Consider the following 25,796-nt stretch of genomic DNA (forward strand, 5'->3'; position numbering starts at 1 on the left):
CAAGCAGCAGGAATCCATGTCTCCTTCCTGTCAGGGGCAGTAATGGCGGAATGTGTTCTTGGCTCATCCTGGGCCCTTTATTATCTCGGGATAGATGTTTGGACATTACGGCTTACAGAAGCATTTTGGCCAATCAAGATCATCACTTCATGGCAGCTGTTTCCCTACAGTAAAAGGACAATGCACCTTGTCACAATGGCCACTAGTCATAGAGGCCCCTGATCATGTGACCCCTGACTCCTCCCCTCCTGTGACCTCATCACAGGTCCTGTGCACACAGAACAGCCATATATGTGGTGTGCGGCTCTACAGGTGGAGGTAGGTGCTGGAGATTCCCCATTACTGGGCGGAGGGAACATTAACCCCCTCAGTGCTGGGCCTGTGATAAATCTCTATATGTGACTATAATGGACAGTGTGTTATACCGGGGGCAGGACAGGGCCATGACTGGATGTAGTGATCATGTGACACCGGTAACAGCTCCGGAGGTTTCTTACATGGGATCTTTATGATGTTACATCGTCATCTTCTCCCCATTCAGGTCCCTACAATATCGGATCCTCTCAGTGGAGATCTTCTATATAAGAGAATTCTCCTGAGTGACCCTGCAAGGATGGATAGGGACAGGGACAAGATGGCGGAGAGGATATTACACCTCACCCTAGAGATCCTTTTCCGGCTTACTGGAGAGGTGAGAGATTCTGATGACGTCACATTACATCATTCTTATCTATGGGAATAACAGATGGACAGAGCTGGAGAGGTGAGGACTCTGGAAATGTCTGTAGTGAGGTTTATTAATGTGTCTCTCCATAACCAGGATTACACAGTAGTGAAGAAGACTTCTAGTGAGCGCTGTCAGGCCCCTGTGTCTGAGGGATGGGGAAGACCCCTGAGCCCAATCACGGGCCCTCCACCTCACTCCCTGATACATGAGGACATCAATGACCAGAAGATCCTAGAACTCACCTACAAGATGATTGAGCTGCTGACTGCAGAGGTGACACTGCTGGGAATGTTGGGACATTATACACAGGGCCGGCGTCAGCACCCAGCGTACCCGGGCAAATGCCGGGGCCCTGGCGAGACGGGGGGCCCATTTATGGTAGTACACACTGTCACTGTCTACATTGCTGCTGTGTGTGTACAGTAATCAAATCCCTCATCATCCCCGGCACCCGGCGGCACCTCGGCAGCAGGGGGCAGACAACAGAGCTCTGTCTGAGCCGTTTTGCTGGCGCCTGGCGCTGCGCAGCTGCAATAGCAGCAATACTCACCTCCGCCGGCCCGTCACCATGGATACACAATACAGAGAGAGTCACTTCCGGGCGGCACTGGGTCATCTGTCCTGTTACTTCCGGTCGGCTTGTCATCCTAAGAGCAAGAAGACAGAGCCACCATCCAGGACAAGAGGACAGGTCTAGCAGCGCCAAGCAGGAGAAGTCGAGCAGCAGCTGCAGTGAGTGAGGAGGTGCACGGTCGGTGCCCTCTCCTGTGTATCCACAACGAGGGCGACGGGCCGGCGAAGGCTAGCAGCAGTGACTGTGAGTGACTCGTCTTCGGTGACGGTCCCTGACCCCAACGCTGCGCATTGCGGGGGCTGGGGGGGAATGAATCGGAATGGGATGCAGGCAGCCTGCTGCTGACTGAGCCTGGGTCTGCTGCGTGACTGACCCTTTTACTTTCCAAATCTGATCTCAGCCAGTGTCACCCATTTTAGGTGTTGCCGCGGTTATATACTACGTCACGGGGCTGTGCTGTGTTATATACAGTGGGGCAAAAAAGTATTTAGTCAGTCAGCAATAGTGCAAGTTCCACCACTTAAAAAGATGAGAGGCGTCTGTAATTTACATGATAGGTAGACCTCAACTATGGGAGACAAACTGAGAAAAAAAAATCCAGAAAATCACATTGTCTGTTTTTTTATCATTTTATTTGCATATTATGGTGGAAAATAAGTATTTGGTCAGAAACAAACAATCAAGATTTCTGTCTCTCACAGACCTGTAACTTCTTCTTTACGAGTCTCCTCTTTCCTCCACTCATCACCTGTAGTAATGGCACCTGTTTAAACTTGTTATCAGTATAAAAAGACACCTGTGCACACCCTCAAACAGTCTGACTCCAAACTCCACTATGGTGAAGACCAAAGAGCTGTCAAAGGACACCAGAAACAAAATTGTAGCCCTGCACCAGGCTGGGAAGACTGAATCTGCAATAGCCAACCAGCTTGGAGTGAAGAAATCAACAGTGGGAGCAATAATTAGAAAATGGAAGACATACAAGACCACTGATAATCTCCCTCGATCTGGGGCTCCACGCAAAATCCCACCCCGTGGGGTCAGAATGATCACAAGAACGGTGAGCAAAAATCCCAGAACCACGCGGGGGGACCTAGTGAATAAACTGCAGAGAGCTGGGACCAATGTAACAAGGCCTACCATAAGTAACACACTACGCCACCATGGACTCAGATCCTGCAGTGCCAGACGTGTCCCACTGCTTAAGCCAGTACATGTCCGGGCCCGTCTGAAGTTTGCTAGAGAGCATTTGGATGATCCAGAGGAGTTTTGGGAGAATGTCCTATGGTCTGATGAAACCAAACTGGAACTGTTTGGTAGAAACACAACTTGTCGTGTTTGGAGGAAAAAGAATACTGAGTTGCATCCATCAAACACCATACCTACTGTAAAGCATGGTGGTGGAAAAATCATGCTTTGGGGCTGTTTCTCTGCAAAGGGGCCAGGACGACTGATCCAGGTACATGAAAGAATGAATGGGGCCATGTATTGTGAGATTTTGAGTGCAAACCTCCTTCCATCAGCAAGGGCATTGAAGATGAAACGTGGCTGGGTCTTTCAACATGACAATGATCCAAAGCACACTGCCAGGGCAACGAAGGAATGGCTTCCTAAGAAGCATTTCAAGGTCCTGGAGTGGCCTAGCCAGTCTCCAGATCTCAACCCTATAGAAAACCTTTGGAGGGAGTTGAAAGTCCGTGTTGCCAAGCGAAAAGCCAAAAACATCACTGCTCTAGAGGAGATCTGCACGGAGGAATGGGCCAACATACCAACAACAGTGTGTGGCAACCTTATGAAGACTTACAGAAAACGTTTGACCTCTGTCATTGCCAACAAAGGATATATTACAAAGTATTGAGATGAAATTTTGTTTCTGACCAAATACTTATTTTCCACCATAATATGCAAATAAAATGTTAAAAAAACAGACAATGTGATTTTCTGGATTTTTTTTTTCTCAGTTTGTCTCCCATAGTTGAGGTCTACCTATGATGTAAATTACAGACGCCTCTCATCTTTTTAAGTGGTGGAACTTGCACTATTGCTGACTGACTAAATACTTTTTTGCCCCACTGTACTGCGTGCGTGGGCTGTGTGTTATTATGACACACAGCCCACGCACACAGTATATAACACACAGCCCACGCACGCAGTATATAACACTGTTATATACTGCGTGCGTGGGCTGTGTGTTATATACTGCGTGCTTGGGCTGTGTGTTATATACTGCGTGCGTGGGCTGTGGGTTATATACTGCGTGCGTGGGCTGTGGGTTATATACTGCGTGCGTGGGCTGTGGGTTATATACTGCGTGCGTGGGCTGTGGGTTATATATTGCGTGCGTGGGCTATATACTACGTGCGTGGGCTGTGGGTTATATACTGCGTGCGTGGGCTGTGGGTTATATACTGCGTGCGTGGGCTGTGTTAGTGTGTTATATACTGCGTGGCGTGGGCTGATTCTTATCTGTGCATCATGAATCGTGGTATGTGTTAAAGGGGGGGCCCACTGAGACTCGTTCGCCTGGGGCCCTCAAAAACCTGAAGCCGGCCCTGATTATACAGTAACGCTATGGAGGGATCGGGGGATGACGGTATCATTGTATGTGTCAGGTTCCTATAAGGTGTCAGGATGTCGCCGTCTATTTCTCCATGGAGGAGTGGGAGTATTTAGAAGGAAACAAACATCTCTACAAGGACGTCATGATGGAGGTTCCCCAGCCCCTCATATCACCAGGTAATAGATAGGACTAAATACACACGGCCTATAATTATCTGTATGTAAAGAGTGAATTCAGTCCCTGTATGTGTTTCCTCCAGTTCTATCCAGTGAGAAGACAACACCAGAGAGATGTCCCCGTCCTCTTCTCCCACAGGAATGTAAACAAGAAGATCTCGATGTTCCTCAGGATCATCAGGTAGATGGAGAGAAGGTGTCATGAGATCTCCCCTATGATGTGTATAAGGCTATGAAGGTCTTGTGATCAGATTTGTTTTATCCCCCAGTATTATACACTGAACTGACAATTTATTAGAAACACTGACAATTTCTTTATTGAAACTTTCCTGCATAGAGAATACTAATAACTAGTGTGATATAAAATAAAGTGATCATTTTTCATTCTGAAACGACATTAGAATGTGAATTTTGAGCACTTTACCTAGGCATGGTTGTCAGGGAAATTTTGAAAAACTTCTAACCTCTTCAGTTTTTCTTGTCAAAAGTATTAGTACTGAGAATATTGTGATTGAGGGAAAAAAATACAATGAAAGGGGATCCATAGGACCCACACGATTTGTTGCGGAAGATATTAATAATATGTGAGGCAGTGACTGGTGTTACATGTGAGGGTTGCTGTTTGTTTCCACCAGGAACCAGGATGTGCAATGAGGCGCATTGAGGCCATGGGAGTGCATTGCAGTCACAGGCGTAGCTGTGATTGCAATGAAAAATAAAACTGAGTATTAGTCTTGGACAAGCTATTTGTCTAGGGCAGACGGACTTTTGTTTTGAAACTGATTACAGGATGGTAGTGTGGCAGTCCGTTTCCTTCCTGGCCTGGTTTTCTATGTGGCCGAAGGCTACAGGTTCTTTGATTAAAAGCCCTGCAGTAAAATATTTGCGTGTGTCAAGTTCAGAGTTAGTGTCAGTCTGGTGTTTGCTAGAGTGCAGAGCAGTCGGCTCTGCAGAGCTCCACCTGTGTGAGGCAACACAGGCAAGCGGAGCCAAACAGCCAGGGGAGCTGTGATGCCAGGCACTCACAGCGTACATAGCATAGCTGAGCAGTCGCCCACGGCAACTGGTCTTGGAGTTGGACTGGCATGTTTATTGACTGCAAACTGGAGGGTATATTTCTTGGCTGCGATCCAGGGGATATCGTGTATTGTGTAATGCTGTGAGTTGGACATCAATGCTGTGAGGTGGACACTAATGCTGTCAAGTGAACACATTAAAAGACTTTGGTCTGAAACGTTGCTGGGTCACTGCTTCGTCACTGCGTAGCATGGATACTACTGCACTACAAATTGTAGGCAGGGCTGCCATTAGGAATTTCAGGGCCCCATACTGGCAAAATTTTCGGGGCCCCTTGAGACTCCGCCCAGGCTCCACCCCAGCCCCGCCTCCACCCCCTTAAACTGTCCACAGTCCCACCTCTCTTTCTTGAAAAAACTTCACTTCTCACCAATCACACATTAACAGTTCCCATCACCAGATCACACATATAGCCAGCAGCTTTTGTTTTAGCCAAAAGATTTTTCTAATCTGCCACCACAACAAGGCAGACTCTTTTGGCTGAGCTCTACTCTACGCTAACCTATTAAAAATTTGTTAAAATATGCAATACAATTTAGGTATATTTTTATTTATTTTTCAATTTTTAATATAACCAATAATATCATATACAAGGGACAAATACACTGCACCATGACCAGATCACCTATTACCACCACATAGTGACCTGTAATACCACATACAAGGAACTCATACTGCCACACCATGTCCAGATCACATATTACCACCACGGTGACCGAATAATACCAGATACAAGAGACAAATACCACCACACCATGACCAGACCACATATTACCACCACAGTGACCTATACCACATACAAGTAACAAATACCGCCACACCATGACAAGACCACATATTACCACCACATGGTGACGAAAAGAGTTGAGCGACTTTTACTTTTTTAGGATTGAGTCGGGTTTCGCGAAACCCGACTTTGTCAAAAGTCGGGTTTGGTGAAATCGGCAGTGAGTGAATGACAGGAAAACAGCTACAGTGTCCATTTTAATGCCAAAAACATCAATTCTTATTTCTTAAGCTTGTCAATCTTAATTTACTTTATAATAATAGATAAGCATTGAAAACAGGGGGTCATTTGGTTAAAGTTGTGGGGGGTAGGGCTGGCTCAAGATTTTCGTGGGCCCAGGAAACGCGGAATACGTCACGGCGGTGGAGCAGGGAGAGGTAAGTATTTCAACTTTGCAAGTGCTGTGATCCTGAGCAAGCAGGGGGGGCCCACTAGTTGGCACTGGCACAGGGCCCCTCATAGTACGGCGGTGTGTTTGACGGCGGGTGGCGCCTCCCACTGCCAGAGACACTTTTGCTTACTATGAGGGGCCCTGTGCCAGTGCCAATGAGTATGCCCCCCCACCTGATGAAGGAACCTGCACTTTCATCTGCACCTTCCTCTTCGTCCCCATGGAAGGTGGTATAGTAAGCGGAACCTGGCTTTCAGCAGGGTCAGATTCTGGCTGTGTAGAGTGCAAGGGGAATGTAGTGGTCTGGGTCAATGTACCAGCAGACTCATCTAGCAGTGGCTGGGCAATGGGCAGGATGAGGAGGAAACACAGATATAGGCCCAAAATAAAAAAGTAGGCTAAAAGCAGTTCAAAATTGGTAACAGGACTAAACAGGCGGCATTGCTTTGTTCAGTGGAGGACAATTGTAACAAGTGGCGCAGACACAGTTAGTAGGCCCAAACTAAAAAAGTAGGCTAAATGCAGTTCAAAATTGGTAACAGGAGTACACAGGCAGCATTGCTTTGTTCTGTGGAGGAGGACAACTGTAATGATTGGCTGACAGCCAGACACAGGTAGTAGGCCCAAATGATAAAGTAGGCTAAATGCAGTTCAAAATGGTAACAGGAGTACACAGGCGGCATTGCTTTGTTCAGTGGAGGAGGACAACTGTAATGAGTGGCGCAGACAGACTTAGTAGGCTCAAAATAAAAAAGTAGGCTAAATGCAGTTCAAAATTGGTAACAGGACTAACAAGGCGGCATTGCTTTGTTCAGCGGAGGACAACTGTAATGAGTGGCTGACACAGTTAGTATGCCCAAATAATAAAGTGTGCTAAATGTCTGCCAAAAAATTGTTCATAAATAAACAGGTGGCATAGCTAGGTACAGGGGTGGGCTCCTCTGCTGAGTAGAAGACAGTGGTAGTTGGCGCAAAGTATTAACTGGTCTAAATGGAGGCCAGGGCCCCTGTATATTTTAACTATCATCTACCATTTCAACAATTTGTATTGGCAGTGCCATTGAAGGATTTAACAGCACAGACTACACAGTTGTGGAGCAGGGAGAGGTAAGTATTGCAAGTGGTAGAGCACTGTTCGAGCTGGGGGGGAACACTCTCTCGTGGGCGGCGGTACTGGCACAGGACCCCACATATTACGATGGTGTGTCTGACGTTGGTTGTGCACTACCACCGCCAGAGACACTTCATTGTACTATGAGGGACCCTGTGCCAGTGCCGTCGCCCAAGAGTGGGCACACCCACCTGTCCAGGCAAACGGCACTCGCACGGGTGCTTGCGCCAAGTGGTGACCACGGCCCTGTGGGGGGAGTCAGCCCATTTAGGGAGGTATAAAAATGGCCTATGGTGGACATTCAGCAGCTGCAAATGGAGGAATTGGAGCAGTCAGTAAGAGGAGGCCAAAAGCAAGACATTTTTCAGGCAAGCTTCGTGTCAGCAGGGGAAGGTGGGGCAAAATAATTTGAAATCCATGCTTTGGTTCATTTTAATGAAGGATAGATCATCAACATTTCGGGTAGACAGACGTGTCCTTTTTTCGGTCAGTAATGAACCAGCAGCACTGAAGACTCTTTCTGATAGCACATTAGCAGCAGGGCAAGCGAGCTCCTGTAATGCATATTCGGCCAATTCAGGCCAGGTGTCTATTTTAGATGCCCAGGAATCAAAGGGGAATGACCTGTAAGGGAGAACATCGATAAGGGAGGAAAAATAGTTCGTAACCATACTGGACAAATTCTGTCTCCTGTCCTTTGAATCGATGCAGCAGTACCTATCGTGTCTGCGGTCATTGCGAAATCACTCCACAACCTGGTCATAAAACCCCTCTGTCCAACGCCACTTCGGATTTGTGCACTTCTAACACCTCTGCCATGTTGCCCCCTACAGCTCGTGTGAGAACCATCACCGCCGCTGTGTGCTGGGAATGCCTGAACCAAACGGTCTATAAGAGTTGCTTGTTTGGTAGCCATTATTTGTTCAAGGTTCTCATGTGGCATGATATTTTGTAATTTTCCTTTATATCGTGGATCCAGGAGGCAGGCCAACCAGTAATCGTCATCGGTCTTCATTTTGATAAATGGGATCCCTTTTTAGGATACGCAAGGCATACTCAGCCATGTGGGCCAATGTTCCAGGTGTCAATTCACTGCTTGTGCTGGGTTGAGGAGCAATTTCTTGCAAAAGAACATCACTTGTGGCCCGCAAAAACCTTGTACCTGACCTTGCAACGCCACCAGTTTCTATTGCCCCCTGAGAAGTATCCTCCTTCTATAAATATTCATCCCCATCATCCTCCTCCTCTTCGTCCGCCACCTCGTCCAGGAGAGTTCCCTGACTAGACAATGGCTGACTGTCGTCAAGGCTTCCATCCTCCTTGGCTGCAGACGCCTGCTCCTTAATGTGCGTCAAACTTTGCATCAGCAGACGCATTAGTGGGATGCTCATGCTTATGATGGCTTCGTCTGCACTTACCAGCCGTGTGCATTCCTCAAAACACTGAAGGACTTGACAGAGGTCTTGTAGCTTCGACCACTGAACACCAGACAACTCCATGTCTGCCATCCAACTGCCTGCCCGTGTATGTGTATCCTCCCACAAATAAATTACAGCACGCCTCTGTTCGCACAGCCTCTGAAGCATGTGCAGTGTGGAGTTCCGCCTTGTTGCAACGTCGATTATTAGGCGGTGCTGAGGAAGATTCAGCGATCGCTGATGGTTCAGCATACGGCTGGAGTGTATGGGCGACCGGCGGATGTGCGAACAAAGTCTTCGCACCTTCAGGAGCAGGGCTGGTAACCCCGGATAAATTTTCAGGAAGTACTGCACCACCAGGTTCAAGGTGCGAGCCAGGCAAGGTATGTGTTTCAGTTCTGAAAGGGCTATGGTAGCCATAAAATTCCTTCCGTTATCACTGACTACCTTGCCTGCCTCAAGATGTACACTGCCCAGCCATGACTAAGTTTGTTGCTGCACGTACTCGGCCAGTACTTCCGCGGTGTGTCTGTTGTCGCCCAAACAGTTCATTTCTAACACAGCCTGCTGACGTTTATCACTAGCTGTTCGATAATGGGACACCTGCACACTGGCAGCTGCGGATGGAGTGGTCGTGCGACTGCGCTCTGTGGACGAGCTTTTGCTTCTGGAGGAGGAGGGGTGGCGAACGCCTACAGCCAACTGTTTCCTAGACTGTGGGCTAGGCAGAACTGTCCCACTTTGGCTGTCCCCTGTGGACCCTGCATCCACCACATTAACCCAGTGCACCGTGATGGACACGTAACGTCCCTGGCCATGCCTACTGGTCCATGCATCTGTTGTGAGGTGCACCTTTCCACTGACTGATTGCTTCAGTGCATGGACAATGCGGTCTTTGACATGCTGGTGGAGGGCTGGGATGGCTTTTCTCGCAAAGAAGTGCCAACTGGGTAGGTCATAGCGTGGTACTGCGCAGGCTATCAGGTCTTTGAAAGCTTCGCTTTCAACCAACCGGTAGGGCATCATCTCTAACGAGATTAGTCTAGCAATGTGGTAGTTCAAACCCTGTGTACGCGGATGAGAGGATGAGTACTTTCTTTTCCTAACGAGAGTCTCTTATAGGGTGAGCTGGACTGGAGAGCTGCATATGGTGGAACTAGCGGAGGTGGTGGTGGACATGGCAGATTGAGAGAGGGTTGGTGATGGTATTATTGTTGTTGGCCTACATACAGTGTTTCCTACCAAGAACCTTGTGATTCCCTGACAGCTTCGGCCTTGAGATGATACCTCCATATTTGCTGCTGGTGGTTTAACCGGTGGGCTTACAGTGAGGGAAGCAATGTAGCGTTGCTGACTACCTTCATTCTGAGCAGGTGCCCCAATGGTACGGGACGTTTGGTAGTTAGTCCAGGCTTGCAAGTGCATGCTGGTTAAATGTCTAAGCATGCATGTTGTATTTAAAGTTTGGAGATTCTTCCCTCTGCTAAAGGTCTTTGAGTATTTCTTACAGATAACTTTGCACTGATCATTCGGATCTTGGTTAAAAAATTGCCACACTACACTCTTCCTACTATGGAACACCTTTTCAGGCATTGCAAGCTGTGCTACTTTCACCGGATGGCCACGCTTTCCTAAAACTGTTTTTGTTTTTGACAAACGTTTTTGGCCAGATACGGGCCTGCCAAATGAAAGCTGTTGCGATGTAGATGGCTGCTGCGGATCATCCTCCTCCACTTTTGAGCTACTGGCAGCGGCACCATCTTCCCCCAATGCCTGCCAATCTGGGTCAACAACTGGGTCATCTATCACCTCCTTTTCAATGTCATGTGCACCTTCCTCTGTGTCACCGTGTAATGTGCTATAGCGTTCGGGACAGGGCACCATAGTCTCATCAGAGTCAGATTCTGGCTCAGTACACTGCGAGGGCAATGCAGTGATCTGGGTGAATGGAACAGCATAATAATCTAGCTGTGGCTGTGCATCAGTGCACTCCATGTCCGATTCATCTTGTAATGAGCTGTTAACAATTTCCCTTTCTAACCCAGGCACCAGCGTCGGACTGGGGTGTCTGGGGCCCACAGGAGGAATTGACCCTGGGGGCCCATTCTACAGCTATATCCAAATACCTATATGGTTACAGATACATGAAATGTCCCTTTCTAACCCAGGCACGGTATGTGTGAAGAGCTCCATGGAGTAAACTGTAGTGTCGCCTGCCGCATCCTTCACTTTTGGTTTGGGTGAAGGACTCAAGGAAGCGACTTGTTCCTGACCGGGAGCATCCACTGACGACTCGCTGCTTTATATTTGGAACTTTCTGAAGAGGAGGTGAAAGAGCTAGAGGCTGAGTCAGCAAGGACAGCCAAAACTTTTTTCTGCTGTTCCGGCTTTAAAAGCGGTTTTCCTACTCCCAGATAAGGGAACCTTCGAGGCCTTGTGTAGCCAGACGATGACGCTGGCTCAACACATCGAGCCTTAGGTGCTATTTTGCTTTTCCCACTACCACCAGATGCTCCGCCACCACCACCACCATCAGTACCAGCTGGCAACGACCGCCCACGGCCTCTTCCACCAGACTTCCTCATTTTTGGGAAAATGTAACCAAAATAACAACCGTTATATGGTACTATAAAACAAGGTAGAAGGTGTATATAAACTTGTTGAGAATTTAAATCTTCCTTTTTTTGGGGGGGAGACTGCACCAAAACTCAGGCCCAGTGTATAACACTACACAATGTAAGTGGCAGAGTGTGGCTGGCTGATATATGACAAACTAACAGAACTGACGTAGATCCACTTTTTGACAATTTAAATCTCCCTTTTTTGGGGGGGGGAATGCACCAAAACTCAGGCCCAGTGTAGAATACTACATAATGTAAGTGGCAGAACGTGGCTGGCTAATGTACGACAAACTAACAGAACTGACGTAGATCCACTTTGTGACAATTTTAATCTCTTTTTTTTGGGGGGGGAGGGAGACTGCACCAAAACTCAGGCCCACTGTATAACACTGCACTATGTAAATGGCAGCACGTGGCTGGAAGATATACGATAAACTAACAGAACTGACGTAGATCCACTTTGTGACAATTTTAATCTCCCTTTTTTGGGGGGGAGACTGCACCAAAACTCAGGCCCAGTATATAACACTACACAATGTAAGTGGCAGAACGTGGCTGGCTGATATACGACAAACTAACAAAACTGACGTAGATCCACTTTGTGACAATTTGAATCAGACAATTGAAGCAGTTTCGGGGTTAATCCCTCCCTAACTATATCCCTTCTTCTGATGCAGCTGCGGCAACCTCTCCCTATGCTACGATCGGCAGAAGCAAGATTGCGGTCGGCGTGCATGCCCCTTTATGGCCCCTGTGATGCCGCAGAAAGCAAGCCAATCACTGTCATGCCCTTCTCTAAGATGGTGGGGACCGAGACCTATGTCATCACGCTGCCCACACTCTGCAACCTCCTTCATTGGCTGAAAAATGGCGCTGAAAGCGTCATACGAAACGCGACTTTGGCGCGAAGATCGTCAACCTCATGGGCGATCCCACACTATGATCGGGTCGGGTTTCACGAACCCCACTTTGCCGAAAGTCGGCGATTTTTTTTTTTTTCAAATTTGTCCGATCCGTTTTGCTCAACCCTAGTGACGAATAATACCACATACAAGAAACAAATACCGCTACACCATGGCTGGACAACATATTACCACCACATAGTGACTGAATATTAAAATACTAATCATTTATTAAAAAAACACAATACTATCACCAAAAGTGCCATTATACACAGGAGATCTGTACTAAGTATGCAGTGTCTGTGTACAGGTAATACAGTGATCATCGGTGACATTATACACAGGAGCTCTGTATATAGTGTCAGTGTAAAAGTAATACAGTGATCACTGGTGACATTGTACACAGGACCGCTGTATATAGTATACAGTGTATAGTGTCAGTGTACAAGTAACACACTGACTCACCAGTGATGTCTCTAGATGTATTCCTTCAGCTTCGCTTTTCTGTGTAAATCAAGTTTATTAAATGATATCACTTATACAGATACCGTTAGGGTGAAATAATAGCAAATTGGTACAATTTAGGAAGACATATGAATTCTTAACATTGTAATCAAAAGAAATGCAATAAACATTACTCTACAATCACATACAAAGAATCCATTGCCCCTCTTTGGAAGAAAAAAAAAGGGGGGGCTGTTTTAGTAACATTTGAAAGAGGAATCTTATTCATATCCATAACACATTTATAACTAATACAACAATTAACGGACAAAGAGAGGAAAGTAAGAGGAGACAGAGAGAGAAGAAGAGACAAGAGGGGGAAAGGTGTGTGGGGGGGGTGATCCGGCCTCCGCAATTCCGTCCAACTCAACCTGGAAATAATATTAATGCGTATTAATTCACAGCCCAAGAGACCATATCCAAAGAAATTAATGGTTTGAGTCAGATACTCCACTGAGCCACGTGGTCAGTCCTGCGGACTCCCTAAACATTATCCAGGGGGCCCATATGTTCAGGACCTTATCCAAAGTCCCGGTGTCCTGACCAACCAGTTGCTCCATTCTAAAGAGGTGGTTCAACTCCGCCACAAGCTCGGATCTTGAAGGGAAATTCGTCTGCTTCCAGTAGCAGGGTATTAAATTGCTTGCCGCTGTCAGGAAATGTCTGAGGAGGCCTTTCTTAAATTCGGCTATGGAAAGATCACAGATAGATAGCAGGGCCACCTCTATTGTGGGTCGAGCTTTGTGCATAGATAACTTATTATGAAGGTCAAAAACATCCTCCCAGAAACCTTTAATGGATGGGCAAGACCACCAAATGTGTATGTACGAACCCCTCTCCTTCCAACACCTCCAACACGTATCAGGGGTATTTGGGAACATAGTATGAATGTTATCTGGGCATCTGTACCACTGAGCCAATAGTCTATAACCTCTCTCTTGATAGTCCGCGCATAATGAGGATCTGAGTGTATAGAGAAGACTCTTATCCCTGTCATCTGACATTAATGATTTATTTAAATCGATTTCCCATTTCTGAAAGAAAGCCGGAGGATCCAATTTGGATGTCTGGTATCCTTGGAACATTTTATATAAGAGAGATACTGTTTGTGATGGAGGGTCTCCACCCAGGCAAGCCGACTCGAAAGAAGTAAGCAGTCGAAATAGATCAACCTGTGTGGATACCCTGAGAACATAGCTTTTGATTTGTTCATAAAGTAGCCATACCCCAGGCAGGGTTTCTGATCCCTCAAAAAGGGAATGCAGAGGTTTTACTGATGAAGGGGTGATGTAATCATAGACTATTGGATGACTATCTTTATGTTTATGGAGGAATATGATTTTATCTAGGCCCGCAGGGAAATCCGGATTGTCAGAGATCGGGGTCAAGGGACCTGGTATAGATGACATATTAAGCTTTAGATTATTGTGTTTAACAAAAAGAGTCAGATTTCTAGTAAGAAAGGGAAGGCTCCCCCCTGAACCCCTGTACCCCCACCCTGCCAGATGTTAACTCTGGGCAGCTTCGCTTTTCATCTTAATCCAGCACAGATCGCCATCACTTCTTCCAGCCAGGAGTCGTCTCTGCAGGAAATAACACAGTTATCTAGAGCTCCGCTTGCGGAACACATTACTTAATTTTACTTAACATAGTGTTGCTCTGCACAGTAACAGGACCCCCACATTTAAAACAGTATCCTCAACAAATAAAATAAATACATCACTGCAGTAATAATATCCCTTAATTAGCCCCTATGGTAATTATATCCCCCAGCCTGGCCCCGTGTATCTCATTCCTGGCTCCAGCTATATGTTTTCCCATTCTGCCCTCATAAGTATCCATCCTGCCCCATCTGTCCCCATGTTCCTGCCCCATATGTCCCCATGATCTTGCCCCATCTGTCCCCATGATCCTTGTTATAAACAGGTAATTCAGAACCACAATGGACATTGAAGTTCAGAGCACACAAAGTGACCTGACAATAACCAAAAAACATAGGACGAGCTCTGAGACGTGGGAACTCTGCTGACCGCAATCCCTAATCCTATCCAACCACACTAGAGGTAGCCGTGGAGCGCTCCTGACCAGACCTATGCGCCTCGAGCACAGCCTGAGAAACTAGCTAGCCCTGAAGATAGAAAAATAAGCCTATCTTGCCTCAGAGAGATACCCCAAAGGAAAAGGCAGCCCCCCACATATAATGACTGTGAGTTGAGATGAAAATACAAACGCAGAGATGAAATAGATTTAGCAAAGTGAGGCCCGACTTACTGAACAGACCGAGGATAGGAAAGATTGCTTTGCGGTCAACACAAAACCCTACAAACAACCACGCAGAGGGGGCAAAAAGACCCTCCGCACCGACTAACGGTACGGAGGTGCTCCCTCTGCGCCTCAGAGCTTCCAGCAAGCAAGAAAAACCAATAATGCAAGCTGGACAGAAAAAATAGCAAACAAAAATAACACAAGCAAAGCTTATGCAGAGCAGACAGGCCACAGGAACGATCCAGGAGGAAGCAAGACCAATACTAGAACATTGACTGGAGGCCAGGAGCAAAGCACCAGGTGGAGTTAAATAGAGCAGCACCTAATGACTTCACCACATCACCTGAGGAAGGAAACTCAGAAGCCGCCGTACCACTCACATCCACCAACGGAAGCTCAAAGACAGAATCAGCCGAAGTACCACTTGTGACCACAGGAGGGAGCTCTGCCACAGAATTCACAACAGATCCTGCCCCATCTGTCCTCATAATCCTGCTCCATCTGTCCCCATGATCCTGCCCCATCTGTCCCCATGATCCTGCTCCATCTGTCCCCATGATCCTGCTCCATCTGTCGCCATGATCCTGCCCCATCTGTCGCCATGATCCTGCCCCTTCTGTCCCCATGATCCTGCCCCATCTGTCCCATGATGCTACCGCCCCATCTGTCTCTATCGTATCATCCTGCCCCCGTGTCTCCCATCCTGCACCCGTGTCTCACATTCTGCTGTCTCCTATCCTGCTCCCGTGTCTCATTCTGCCCCCTGTGTCCCACATTCTTCCCCTGTGTTGTTTCCATTCCTTCTCCCTGTGTTTTCATTCTGCCTCCTGTGTTTTCATTCTGCCCCGTGTTGTTTTCATTCGGCCACATTTTCATTCTGCCCCCTGTGTTTTCTTCATTCTGCCCCCTGTGTTTTCTTCATTCTGCCCCCTGTGTTGTTTTCATTCTGCCCCCAGTGTTGTCTTCATTCTGCCCCGTGTTGTTTTCATTCTGCCCCCTGTGTTTTCTTCATTCTGCCCCCTGTGTTTTGTCCATACTGCCCCCTGTGTTGTTTTCATTCTGCCCCCTGTGTTTTCTTCATTCTGACCCCTGTGTTTTCTCCATACTGCCCCGTGTTTTCTTTCTGCCCCCCTATGGTTTCTTCATTCTGCCCCCTGTGTTTTCTTTATTCTGCCCCGTGTTTTCTTCATTCTGCCCCCGTTTTTAAATTCTGCCCCCTGTGTTTTCATTCTGCCCCCTGTGTTTTCTTCATTCTGCCCCCTGTGTTTTCTTCATTCTGCCCCCTGTGTTTTCTTCATTCTGCCCCCTTTGTTTTCTTCATTCTGCCCCCTGTGTTTTCTTCATTCTGCCCCCTGTGTTTTCTCCATACTGCCCCGTGTTTTCTTTCTGCCCCCCTATGGTTTCTTCATTCTGCCCCCTGTGTTTTCTTTATTCTGCCCCGTGTTTTCTTCATTCTGCCCCCATTTTTAAATTCTGCCCCCTGTGTTTTCATTCTGCCCCCTGTGTTTTCTTCATTCTGCCCCCTGTGTTTTCTTCATTCTGCCCCCTGTGTTTTCTTCATTCTGCCCCCTGTGTTTTCTTCATTCTGCCCCCTGTGTTTTCTTCATTCTGCCCCCTGTGTTTTCTTCATTCTGCCCCCTGTGTTTTCTTCATTCTGCCCCCTGTGTTTTCTTCATTCTGCTCCCTGTTTTCTTCATTCTGCCCCGTGTTTTTTTCATTCTGCCCCCTGTGTTTTCTTCATTCTGCCCCCTGTGTTGTCTTCATTCTGCCCCCTATGTTGTCTTCATTCTGCCCCCTGTGTTTTCTTCATTCTGCCCTCTGTGTTTTCTTCATTCTGCCCCCTGTGTTTTCTTCATTCTGACCCGTATTCATTCTGCCCCCTGTATTGTCTTCATTCTGCCCCCTGTGTTGTCTTCATTCTGCCCCCTGTGTTGTCTTCATTCTGCCCCCTGTGTTTTCTTCATTCTGCTCCCTGTGTTTTCTTCATTCTACCCCGTGTTTTCTTCATTCTGCACCCTGTGTTGTCGTCATTCTGCCCCCTGTGTTGTCGTCATTCTGCCCCCTGTGTTTTCATTCTGCCCCCTGTGTTTTCATTCTGTCCCCTGTGTTGTCTTCATTTTGCCCCCTGTGTTTTCTTCATTCTACCCCGTGTCTCCAATCTGCCCCGGGATTGCCGCATTCAGTGTAAAGAAAACCCACTTTCTTCTTACCTGGCCGTGCTCCAGCACCGATGTCCATCCCAGACATTTCAGCGCGGACTCGCCGGCGAATGACAATGACGTCATACGCTGGTGACGTGCGCACTGACGTCAGCTGCCAGCCTCCGATTGGCTGGCGGCTTTAACTATTGCCTTGCGGGCCCTCAAAACAATAGAACCTGCGTCTTCGGGGCCGGGCTTGATGGGCAGATAAGACGGAGCCCGATGCGGGCCCCCTCTGCCCACAGGGCCCCATATGCCAGTCAGGGCAGTAATGCCCCGATGGCGGCCATGATTGTACAGTCATGGCCAAAATTTTTGAGAATTACACCAAAATTATATTTTCACATGATCTGCTGCCCTCTGGTTTTTATTAGTGTTTGTCTGATGTTTATATCACATACAGAAATATAATTGCAATCATATTATGAGTACCAATAGGTTATATTGACAATTAGAATGTGTTAATGCAGCAAGTCAATATTTGCAGTGTTGACCCTTCTTCTTCAAGACCTCTGCAATTCTCCCTGGCATGCTCTCAATCAACTTCTGGACCAAATCCTGACTGATAGCAGTCCATTCTTGCATAATCAATGCTTGCATTTTGCCAGAATTTGTTGGTTTTTGTTTGTCCACCCGTCTCTTGATGATTGACCACAAGTTCTCAATGGGATTAAGATCTGGGGAGTTTCCAGGCCATGGGCCCAAAATCTCTATGTTTTGTTTCATGAGCCATTTAGTTATAACCTTTGCTTTATGGCAAGGTGCTCCATCATGCTGGAAAAGGCATTGTTGGGCGCCAAACTGCTCTTGGACGGTTGGGAGAAGTTGCTCTTGGAGGACATTCTGGTACCATTCTTTATTCATGGCTGTGTTTTTAGGCAAGACTGTGAGTGAGCCGATTCCCTTGGCTGAGAAGCAACCCCACACATGAATGGTTTCAGGATGCTTTACAGTTAGCATGAGACAAGACTGGTGGTAGCGCTCACCTCTTTTTCTCCGAATAAGCTGTTTTCCAGATGTCCCAAACAATCGAAAAGGGGATTCATCAGAGAAAATGACTTTGCCCCAGTCCTCAGCAGTCCACTCCCTGTACCTTTTGCAGAATATCAGTCGGTCCCTGATGATTTCTGGAGAGAAGTGGCTTCTTTGCTGCCCTCCTTGAAATCAGGCCTTGCTCAAAGAGTCTCCGCCTCACAGTGTGTGCAGAAGCACTCACACCAGCCTGCTGCCATTCCTGAGCAAGCTCGGCACTGCTGGTAGTCCGATCCCGCAGCTGAAACAGTTTTAAGATACGGCCCTGGCGCTTGCTTGTCTTTCTTGGGCGCCCTGGAGCCATTTTGACAACAATAGAAGCTCTCTCCTTGAAGTTCTTGATGATGCGATAGATTGTTGACTGAGGTGCAATCTTTGTAGCTGCGATGCTCTTCCCTGTTAGGCCATTTTTGTGCAGTGCAATGATTGCTGCACGTGTGTCTTTAGAGATAACCATGGTTAACTGAAGAGAAACAATGATACCAAGCACCAGCCTCCTTTTAAAGTGTCCAGTGATGTCATTCTTACTTAATCATGACTGATTGATCGCCAGCCCTGTCCTCAACACCCACACCTCTGTTAATGGATCAATCACTAAAACGATGTTAGCTGCTCCTTTTAAGGCAGGACTGCAATGATGTTGAAATGTGTTTTGGGGGTTAAAGTTCATTTTCTGGGCAAATATTGACTTTACAAGTACAGTAATTGCTGTTAACCCCTTCACGACATGCGCTGTACTAGTACTGCGCATGCCGTGAATCCCCCTTTGATGTGGGCTCCGGCGGTGAGCCCACATCAAAGTCGCGACATGTCAGCTGTTTTGTACAGCTGACATGTGCGCGCAATAGCGGCGGGTGAAATCGCTATTCACCCGCCGCTATTAACCTGTTAAATGCCGCTGTCAAACACAGACAGCGGCATTTAACTACCGCATCCGGCCGGGCGGCCGGATATGACGTCATCGCCGACCCCGTCACATGATCGGGGGTCGGCGATGCATCAGGAAGGTAACCATAGAGGTCCTTGAGACCTCTATGGTTACTGATGCAGGCCTGCTGTGAGCGCCCCCCTGTGGTCGGCGCTCACAGCACACCTGCATTTCAGCTACATAGCAGCGATCTGATGATCGCTGCTATGTAGCAGAGCCGATCAGGCTATGCCAGCTTCTAGCCTCCCATGGAGGCTATTGAAGCATGGCACAAGTAAAAAAAAAATGTTTTTAAAAATATGAAAAAAATATAAAAGTTTAAATCACCCCCCTTTCGCCCCATCCTAAATAAAACAATAAAATAAAAATCAAACATACACATATTTGGTATCGCCGTGTTCAGAATCGCCCGACCTATCAATTAAAAAAAACCATTAACCTGATCGCTAAACGGCGTAGCGAGAAAAAAATCCGAAACGCCAGAATTACGTTTTTTTTGGTCTCCGCGACATTGCATTAAAATGCAATAACGGGCGATCAAAAGAACGTATCTGCGCAAAAATTGTATCATTAAAAACATCAGCTCGGCACGCAAAAAATAAGCCCTCACCCGACCCCAGATCACGAAAAATGGAGACGCTACGGGTATCGGAAAATGGCACTTTTTTTTTTTTTTTTTTAAGCAAAGTTTGGAATTTTTTTTCACCACTTAGAAAAAAAATAACCTAGTCATGTTAAGTGTCTATGAACTCGTAATGACCTAGAGAATCATAATGGCAGGTCAGTTTTAGCATTTAGTGAACCTAGCAAAAAAGCCAAACAAAAAACAAGTGTGGGATTGCACTTTTTTTGCAATTTCACCGCACTTGGAATTTTTTTCCCGTTTTCTAGTAAAAGACATGCTAAAACCAATGGTGTCGTTCAAAAGTACAACTTGTCCCGCAAAAAATAAGCCCTCACATGACCATATTGACGGAAAAATAAAAAAGTTATGGCTCAGGGAAGGAGGGAAGTGAAAAACGAAAACGCAAAAATGAAAAAGGGCCGCGACTTGAAGGGGTTAAGCTGATCACTCTGACATTCAGGAGTATATGCAAATTGCCATTAGAAAAAATGAAGCAGTAGACTTTGGAAAAATTAATATTTATCTCATTCTCAAAATTTTTGTCCATGACTGTAGGTAGTGCACAGTGTTGTAAATTTTAACTGACTACAGGACTGTTGTCCATCTAATGTGTTTGAATTCCCTAATTTTTCCTTGGCACAGATGGGCTATAACATCAGATGAACAGTTCCTATGCCACCATCTAGATTAATGGCAGGGGATTTTTTCTTGGATCATCCTAGATCCTTTGTTATCTGTGGATAGATGTTTTGGACATTAGGGCTTACATAAGCATTTTGGCCAATCAAGTTCATCACTGCATGGCAGCTGTTTACCCTACTGTAGAAAAACAATGCACCATGATAATAATAATAATAATCTTTATTTATATAGCGCCAACATATTCCGCAGCGCTTTACAGTTTAATAGTTTCAAACACAAAAGTCATAAGTAACAACGTTAACAATACAGTAATTAAAGCAAAATAAGACGACCCTGCTCGTGAGAGCTTACAATCTACAATGAGGTGGGGAAGATACAAAGTACAGGTGTGTATTTACAATGATATATTTACAATGATGGTCCAGCCATCTTCAGGGGTTGGGGAATAGATAGGGATAGTGAATGGGCTACACACACACACAAACATAAAATGACTTTGATTAGTGAACGTGATAGGCCGCTCTGAACAAATGTGTTTTGGGCGAGCGCCTAAACCTATGCAAATTGTGGATGGTCCTAATATCTTGGGGTAGAGCATTCCAGAGGATTGGTGCAGCACGGGAGAAGTCTTGGAGTCGGGAGTGGGAGGTACGGATTAGTGCAGAGGTTAGTCGAAAGTCATTTGCAGAGCGGAGTGGTCTGTTAGGCCGATAGACAGAAATGAGGGAGGAGATGTAAGGGGGTGCCGCACTGTGGAGAGCTTTGTGGGTGAGAACAAGTACTTTGAATTGTATCCTGTAATGAATGGGTAGCCAGTGTAACGACTGGCGAAGAGCGGACGCATCCGAGTAACGATTAGCCAGATGGACGACCCTGGCTGCTGCATTAAGGATGGACTGGAGAGGGGAAAGTCGAGTGAGGGGGAGGCCAATTACTAGAGCATTACAGTAGTCCAGGCGGGAGTGGATCAGGGCGACAGTGAGGGTTTTTGTTGTTTCCATGGTGAGAAAAGGGCGGATTCTAGAGATGTTCTTTAGGTGTAAACGGCACGAGCGGGCAAGAGATTGTATATGAGAGGTGAAGGAGAGATCGGAGTCAAACATAACACCCAGACAGCGCGCCTGCTGCCGGGGTGTTATTCTGGTGCCACACACGGAGAGGGAAATGTCAGATTTAAGGAGGTTAGTAGATGGTGGGAGCAGAAGTAGTTCAGTTTTGGAGAGGTTGAGTTTCAGATAGAGAGCTGACATGATGTTGGAGACTGCGGACAGACAGTCATTGGTGTTCTGTAGTACAGCAGGAGTAAGGTCAGGGGATGACGTGTATAGGTGTGTGTCATCAGCATAAAGATGGTACTGAAAGCCAAATCTGCTGATGGTCTGTCCAATTGGGGCCATGTAGAGGGAGAACAGAAGAGGGCCAAGGACTGAGCCTTGAGGTACCCCGACAGCGAGAGGAAGAGGAGATGAAGTGGAGCCAGAGAACAGAACACTGAAGGAGCGGTCAGAAAGATAGGAGGAGAACCAGGAGAGAGCAGTGTCCTTAATGCCTAATGACTGGAGCCTAGAGAGCAGGAGAGGGTGGTCAACAGTGTCAAAAGCTGCAGAAAGGTCGAGAAGAATGAGCAGAGAGTGGCCACTGTTACGTTTTGCTGTCAGAAGGTCATTGGTCACTTTGAGTGCAGTTTCTGTCGAGTGTAGGGGGCGGAAACCGGACTGTGAAGGGTCTAGGAGGGAGTGAGTGGAGAGGTAACGGGTAAGGCGGGAGTATATCAGGCGCTCCAAGAGTTTAGAGATGAAGGGGAGATTGGAGACCGGTCTGTAGTTGTTTGTGCAGGATGGGTCGAGGGTAGGTTTCTTTAGCAATGGAGTAATGATAGAGTGTTTAAAGGAAGAGGGGAAAATGCCAGAGGAGAGGGAGAGATTAAAGATTGTTGTTAGGTGACTTGTGATGACTGGAGAGAGAGACTGGAGGAGATGTGAGGGAATGGGGTCGGTAGTGCATGTAGTCGGACGAGAAGAGGAGAGGAGCTTGGAGACTACTTCTTCTATGATGGGATCGAATGTGGATAGTGAGCCAGGGGCAATGAGGGGAGGGATGGGAGTCACTGAACTTAGTGGTTGGGAGCGGATTTCCTGACGGATATTGTCTATTTTCTCTACAAAGTGGGAGGCCAGGTCATCAGCACAAATGTCTGTGATAGGGGCTTGTGCCTGAGGAGGGAGTGAAAGGTGTCAAAAAGTTTCTTGGGGTTGTTTTATAGTGAGGAGATTAGGGTGGTAAAGTAGGTCTGTTTAGCGAAGTGAAGGGCAAAGTTATAGGTCCTTAACATAAATTTGAAGTGTATGAAGTCTTCTGGTGTGCGAGTTTTCCTCCATAAGCGTTCAGCACACCTAGAGCATCGCTGAAGAAATCGGGTTTGCGATGTGAGCCAGGGCTGTTTCACTCTGTGCTTGGAGGTTCTGAGGGTGAGGGGAGCTACTTGGTCAAGGGTGCTTCTAAGAGTGTCATGACCATAGTGACCATGACCATGACACAATGGTCACTAGTCATAGAGGCCCCTGATCATGTGACCCCTGAATCCTCCCCTCCTGTGACTTGATCACAGGTCCTGTGCGCACAGAACAGCCATATATGTGGTGTGTGGCTCTGCAGGTGGAGGTAGGTGCTGGAGATTCCCCATTACTGGGCGCACATAAACCCCCTCCGTGCTGAGCCTGTGATAAATCTCTGTATGTGACTATAATGGGACTCTGTGTTATACCGGGGGCAGGAAGCGGCCATGACTGGATGTAACATAGTAACATAGTAACATAGTTAGTAAGGCCGAAAAAAGACATTTGTCCATCCAGTTCAGCCTATATTCCATCATAATAAATACCCAGATCTACGTCCTTCTACAGAACCTAATAATTGTATGATACAATATTGTTCTGCTCCAGGAAGACATCCAGGCCTCTCTTGAACCCCTCGACTGAGTTCGCCATCACCACCTCCTCAGGCAAGCAATTCCAGATTCTCACTGCCCTAACAGTAAAGAATCCTCTTCTATGTTGGTGGAAAAACCTTCTCTCCTCCAGACGCAAAGAATGCCCCCTTGTGCCCGTCACCTTCCTTGGTATAAACAGATCCTCAGCGAGATATTTGTATTGTCCCCTTATATAGTGTAGTGATCATGTGACGCCGGTAACAGCTCCGGAGATTTCTTACATAGGATCTTTATGATGTTACATCGTCACCTTCTCCCCATTCAGGTCCCTACAATATCGGATCCTCTCAGTGGAGATCTTCTATATAAGAGAATTCTCCTGAGTGACCCTACAAGGATGGATAGGGACAGGGACAAGATGGCGGAGAGGATATTACACCTCACCCTAGAGATCCTCTTCCGGCTTACTGGAGAGGTGAGAGATTCTGATGATGTCACATTACATCATTCTTATCTATGGGAATAACAGATGGACAGAACTGGAAAGGTGAGAACTCTGGAAATGTCTGTAGTGAGGTTTATTAATGTGTCTCTCCATAACCAGGATTACACAGTAGTGAAGAAGACCTCTTGTGAGCGCTCTCAGGCCTCTGTGTCTGAGGGATGGGGAAGACCCCTGAGCCCAATCACGGGGCCTCCACCTCACCCCCTAATACATGAGGACATCAATGACCAGAAGATCCTAGAACTCATCTACAAGATGATTGAGCTGCTGACTGGAGAGGTGACACTGCTGGGAATGCTGGGACATTATACAGTAAAGCTAAGGAGGGATCGGGGGATGACGGTATCATTGTATGTGTCAGGTTCCTATAAGGTGTCAGGATGTCGCCGTCTATTTCTCCATGGAGGAGTGGGAGTATTTAGAAGGACACAAAGATCTGTACCAGGACGTCAGGATGGAGGTTCTCCTGCCCCTCACATCACCAGGTAATAGACAGGACTAAATATACACGGCCTATAATTATCTGTATGTAAAGAATGAAGTCAGTCACTGTATGTTTTTCCTCCAGTTCTATCCAGTGAGAGGACAACACCAGAGAGATGTCCCCTTCCTCTTCTTCCACAGGACTGTAATCAAGAAGATCCCGATGTTCCTCAGGATTATCAGGTAGATGGAGAGAAGGTGTCATGAGATCTCCCCTATGATGTGTATACATCTGTGAAGGTCTTGTGCTCAGTCTTGTTTTATCCCCCAGTATTTTACACTGAACTGACAATTTATTAGAAACACTGACACTTTCTTTATTGAAACTTTCCTGCATAGAGAATACTAATAACTAGTGTAATATAAAATAAAGTGATCATTTTTCAATCTGAAACCACATTAGAATGTGAATTTTGAGCACTTCACCTAGGCATGGTCGTTAGGGAAATTTAGAAAAATTCCTAACCTCTTCAGTTTTTCTTGTCAGAAGTATTAGTACTGAGAATATTGTGATTGAGCGAAAAAATACTGTGAAAGGGGGTCCATAGGACATTATTGATTTGTTGAGGAAGATATTAATAATATGTGAGGCAGTGACAAGTGTTACATGTGAGGGTCACTGTATGTTCCCCCTGATGCGCATGGAGGCGTATTGAGGCCATGGGAGTGCATTGCAGTCACAGCCGTAGCTGTGATTGCAATAAAAAAATAAAAGTGAGTGTTAGTCTTGGACAAGCTATTTCTCCAGGGCAGATTTGAGAAAAGCTGCTGGACTTTTGTTTTGAAACAGACTACAGGATGGTAGTGTGGCAGTCCGTTTCCTTCCTGACCTGGTTTTCCTTGTTGCCGAAGGCTCCAGGTTCTTTGGTTAAAAGCCCTGCAGTAATGGGTTTCGGTGGGTCAGGGTCACAGTTAGGCCAGGGTCAGACAATCAAGAAACTCGCACGAGTCTCACATGTCAATACCTGGCACTGCCGCCAGCACTCTGGACCGGAGCGTGCTGCTGCATAGAAATACATGCAGCCGCACACTCCTGTCCGAGTGCCGGCGGCAGTGCCGGGTATTGAAATGTGAGACTCGTGCGAGTTTCTCGCATGTCTGACCCCTGCATTAGTGTCAGCCTGGTGTTTGCTAGAGTGCAGTGCAGTCGGCTCTGCAGAGCTCCACCTGTGTGAGGCAACACGGGCAAGTGGAGCGAAGCAGCGAGGGGAGCTGAGATGCCTGGCACCCACAGTGTACATAGCGGTGCAGTCACTCATGGCAACTGGAGTTGGAGGTGGACTGGCGTGTTTATTGGCTGCAAACTGGAGGATATGATTCCAGGCTGGGATGCGGAGG

General features: G+C 46.9%; 1 protein-coding gene across 1 annotated transcript in view; it reads left to right on the top strand.

The window, feature by feature from the left end:
* Positions 1–264: 264 nt before the first annotated feature.
* LOC138664107 (zinc finger protein 585A-like) overlaps positions 265–25,796 on the top strand; it is a 132,613-nt gene continuing 107,081 nt past the window's right edge. Inside the window, exons 1-9 of the mRNA XM_069750534.1 lie at positions 265–318; positions 542–691; positions 821–1,000; positions 3,914–4,037; positions 4,121–4,218; positions 23,796–23,945; positions 24,075–24,254; positions 24,337–24,460; positions 24,544–24,641. Coding sequence (XP_069606635.1) covers positions 292–318; positions 542–691; positions 821–1,000; positions 3,914–4,037; positions 4,121–4,218; positions 23,796–23,945; positions 24,075–24,254; positions 24,337–24,460; positions 24,544–24,641 — 1,131 coding nt within the window. The 5' untranslated portion in view covers positions 265–291. The remainder of the gene's footprint in view (positions 319–541; positions 692–820; positions 1,001–3,913; positions 4,038–4,120; positions 4,219–23,795; positions 23,946–24,074; positions 24,255–24,336; positions 24,461–24,543; positions 24,642–25,796) is intronic.

This window comes from Ranitomeya imitator, chromosome 2 (genome assembly GCF_032444005.1).
Source record: "Ranitomeya imitator isolate aRanImi1 chromosome 2, aRanImi1.pri, whole genome shotgun sequence".
NCBI lineage: Eukaryota > Metazoa > Chordata > Amphibia > Anura > Dendrobatidae > Ranitomeya > Ranitomeya imitator.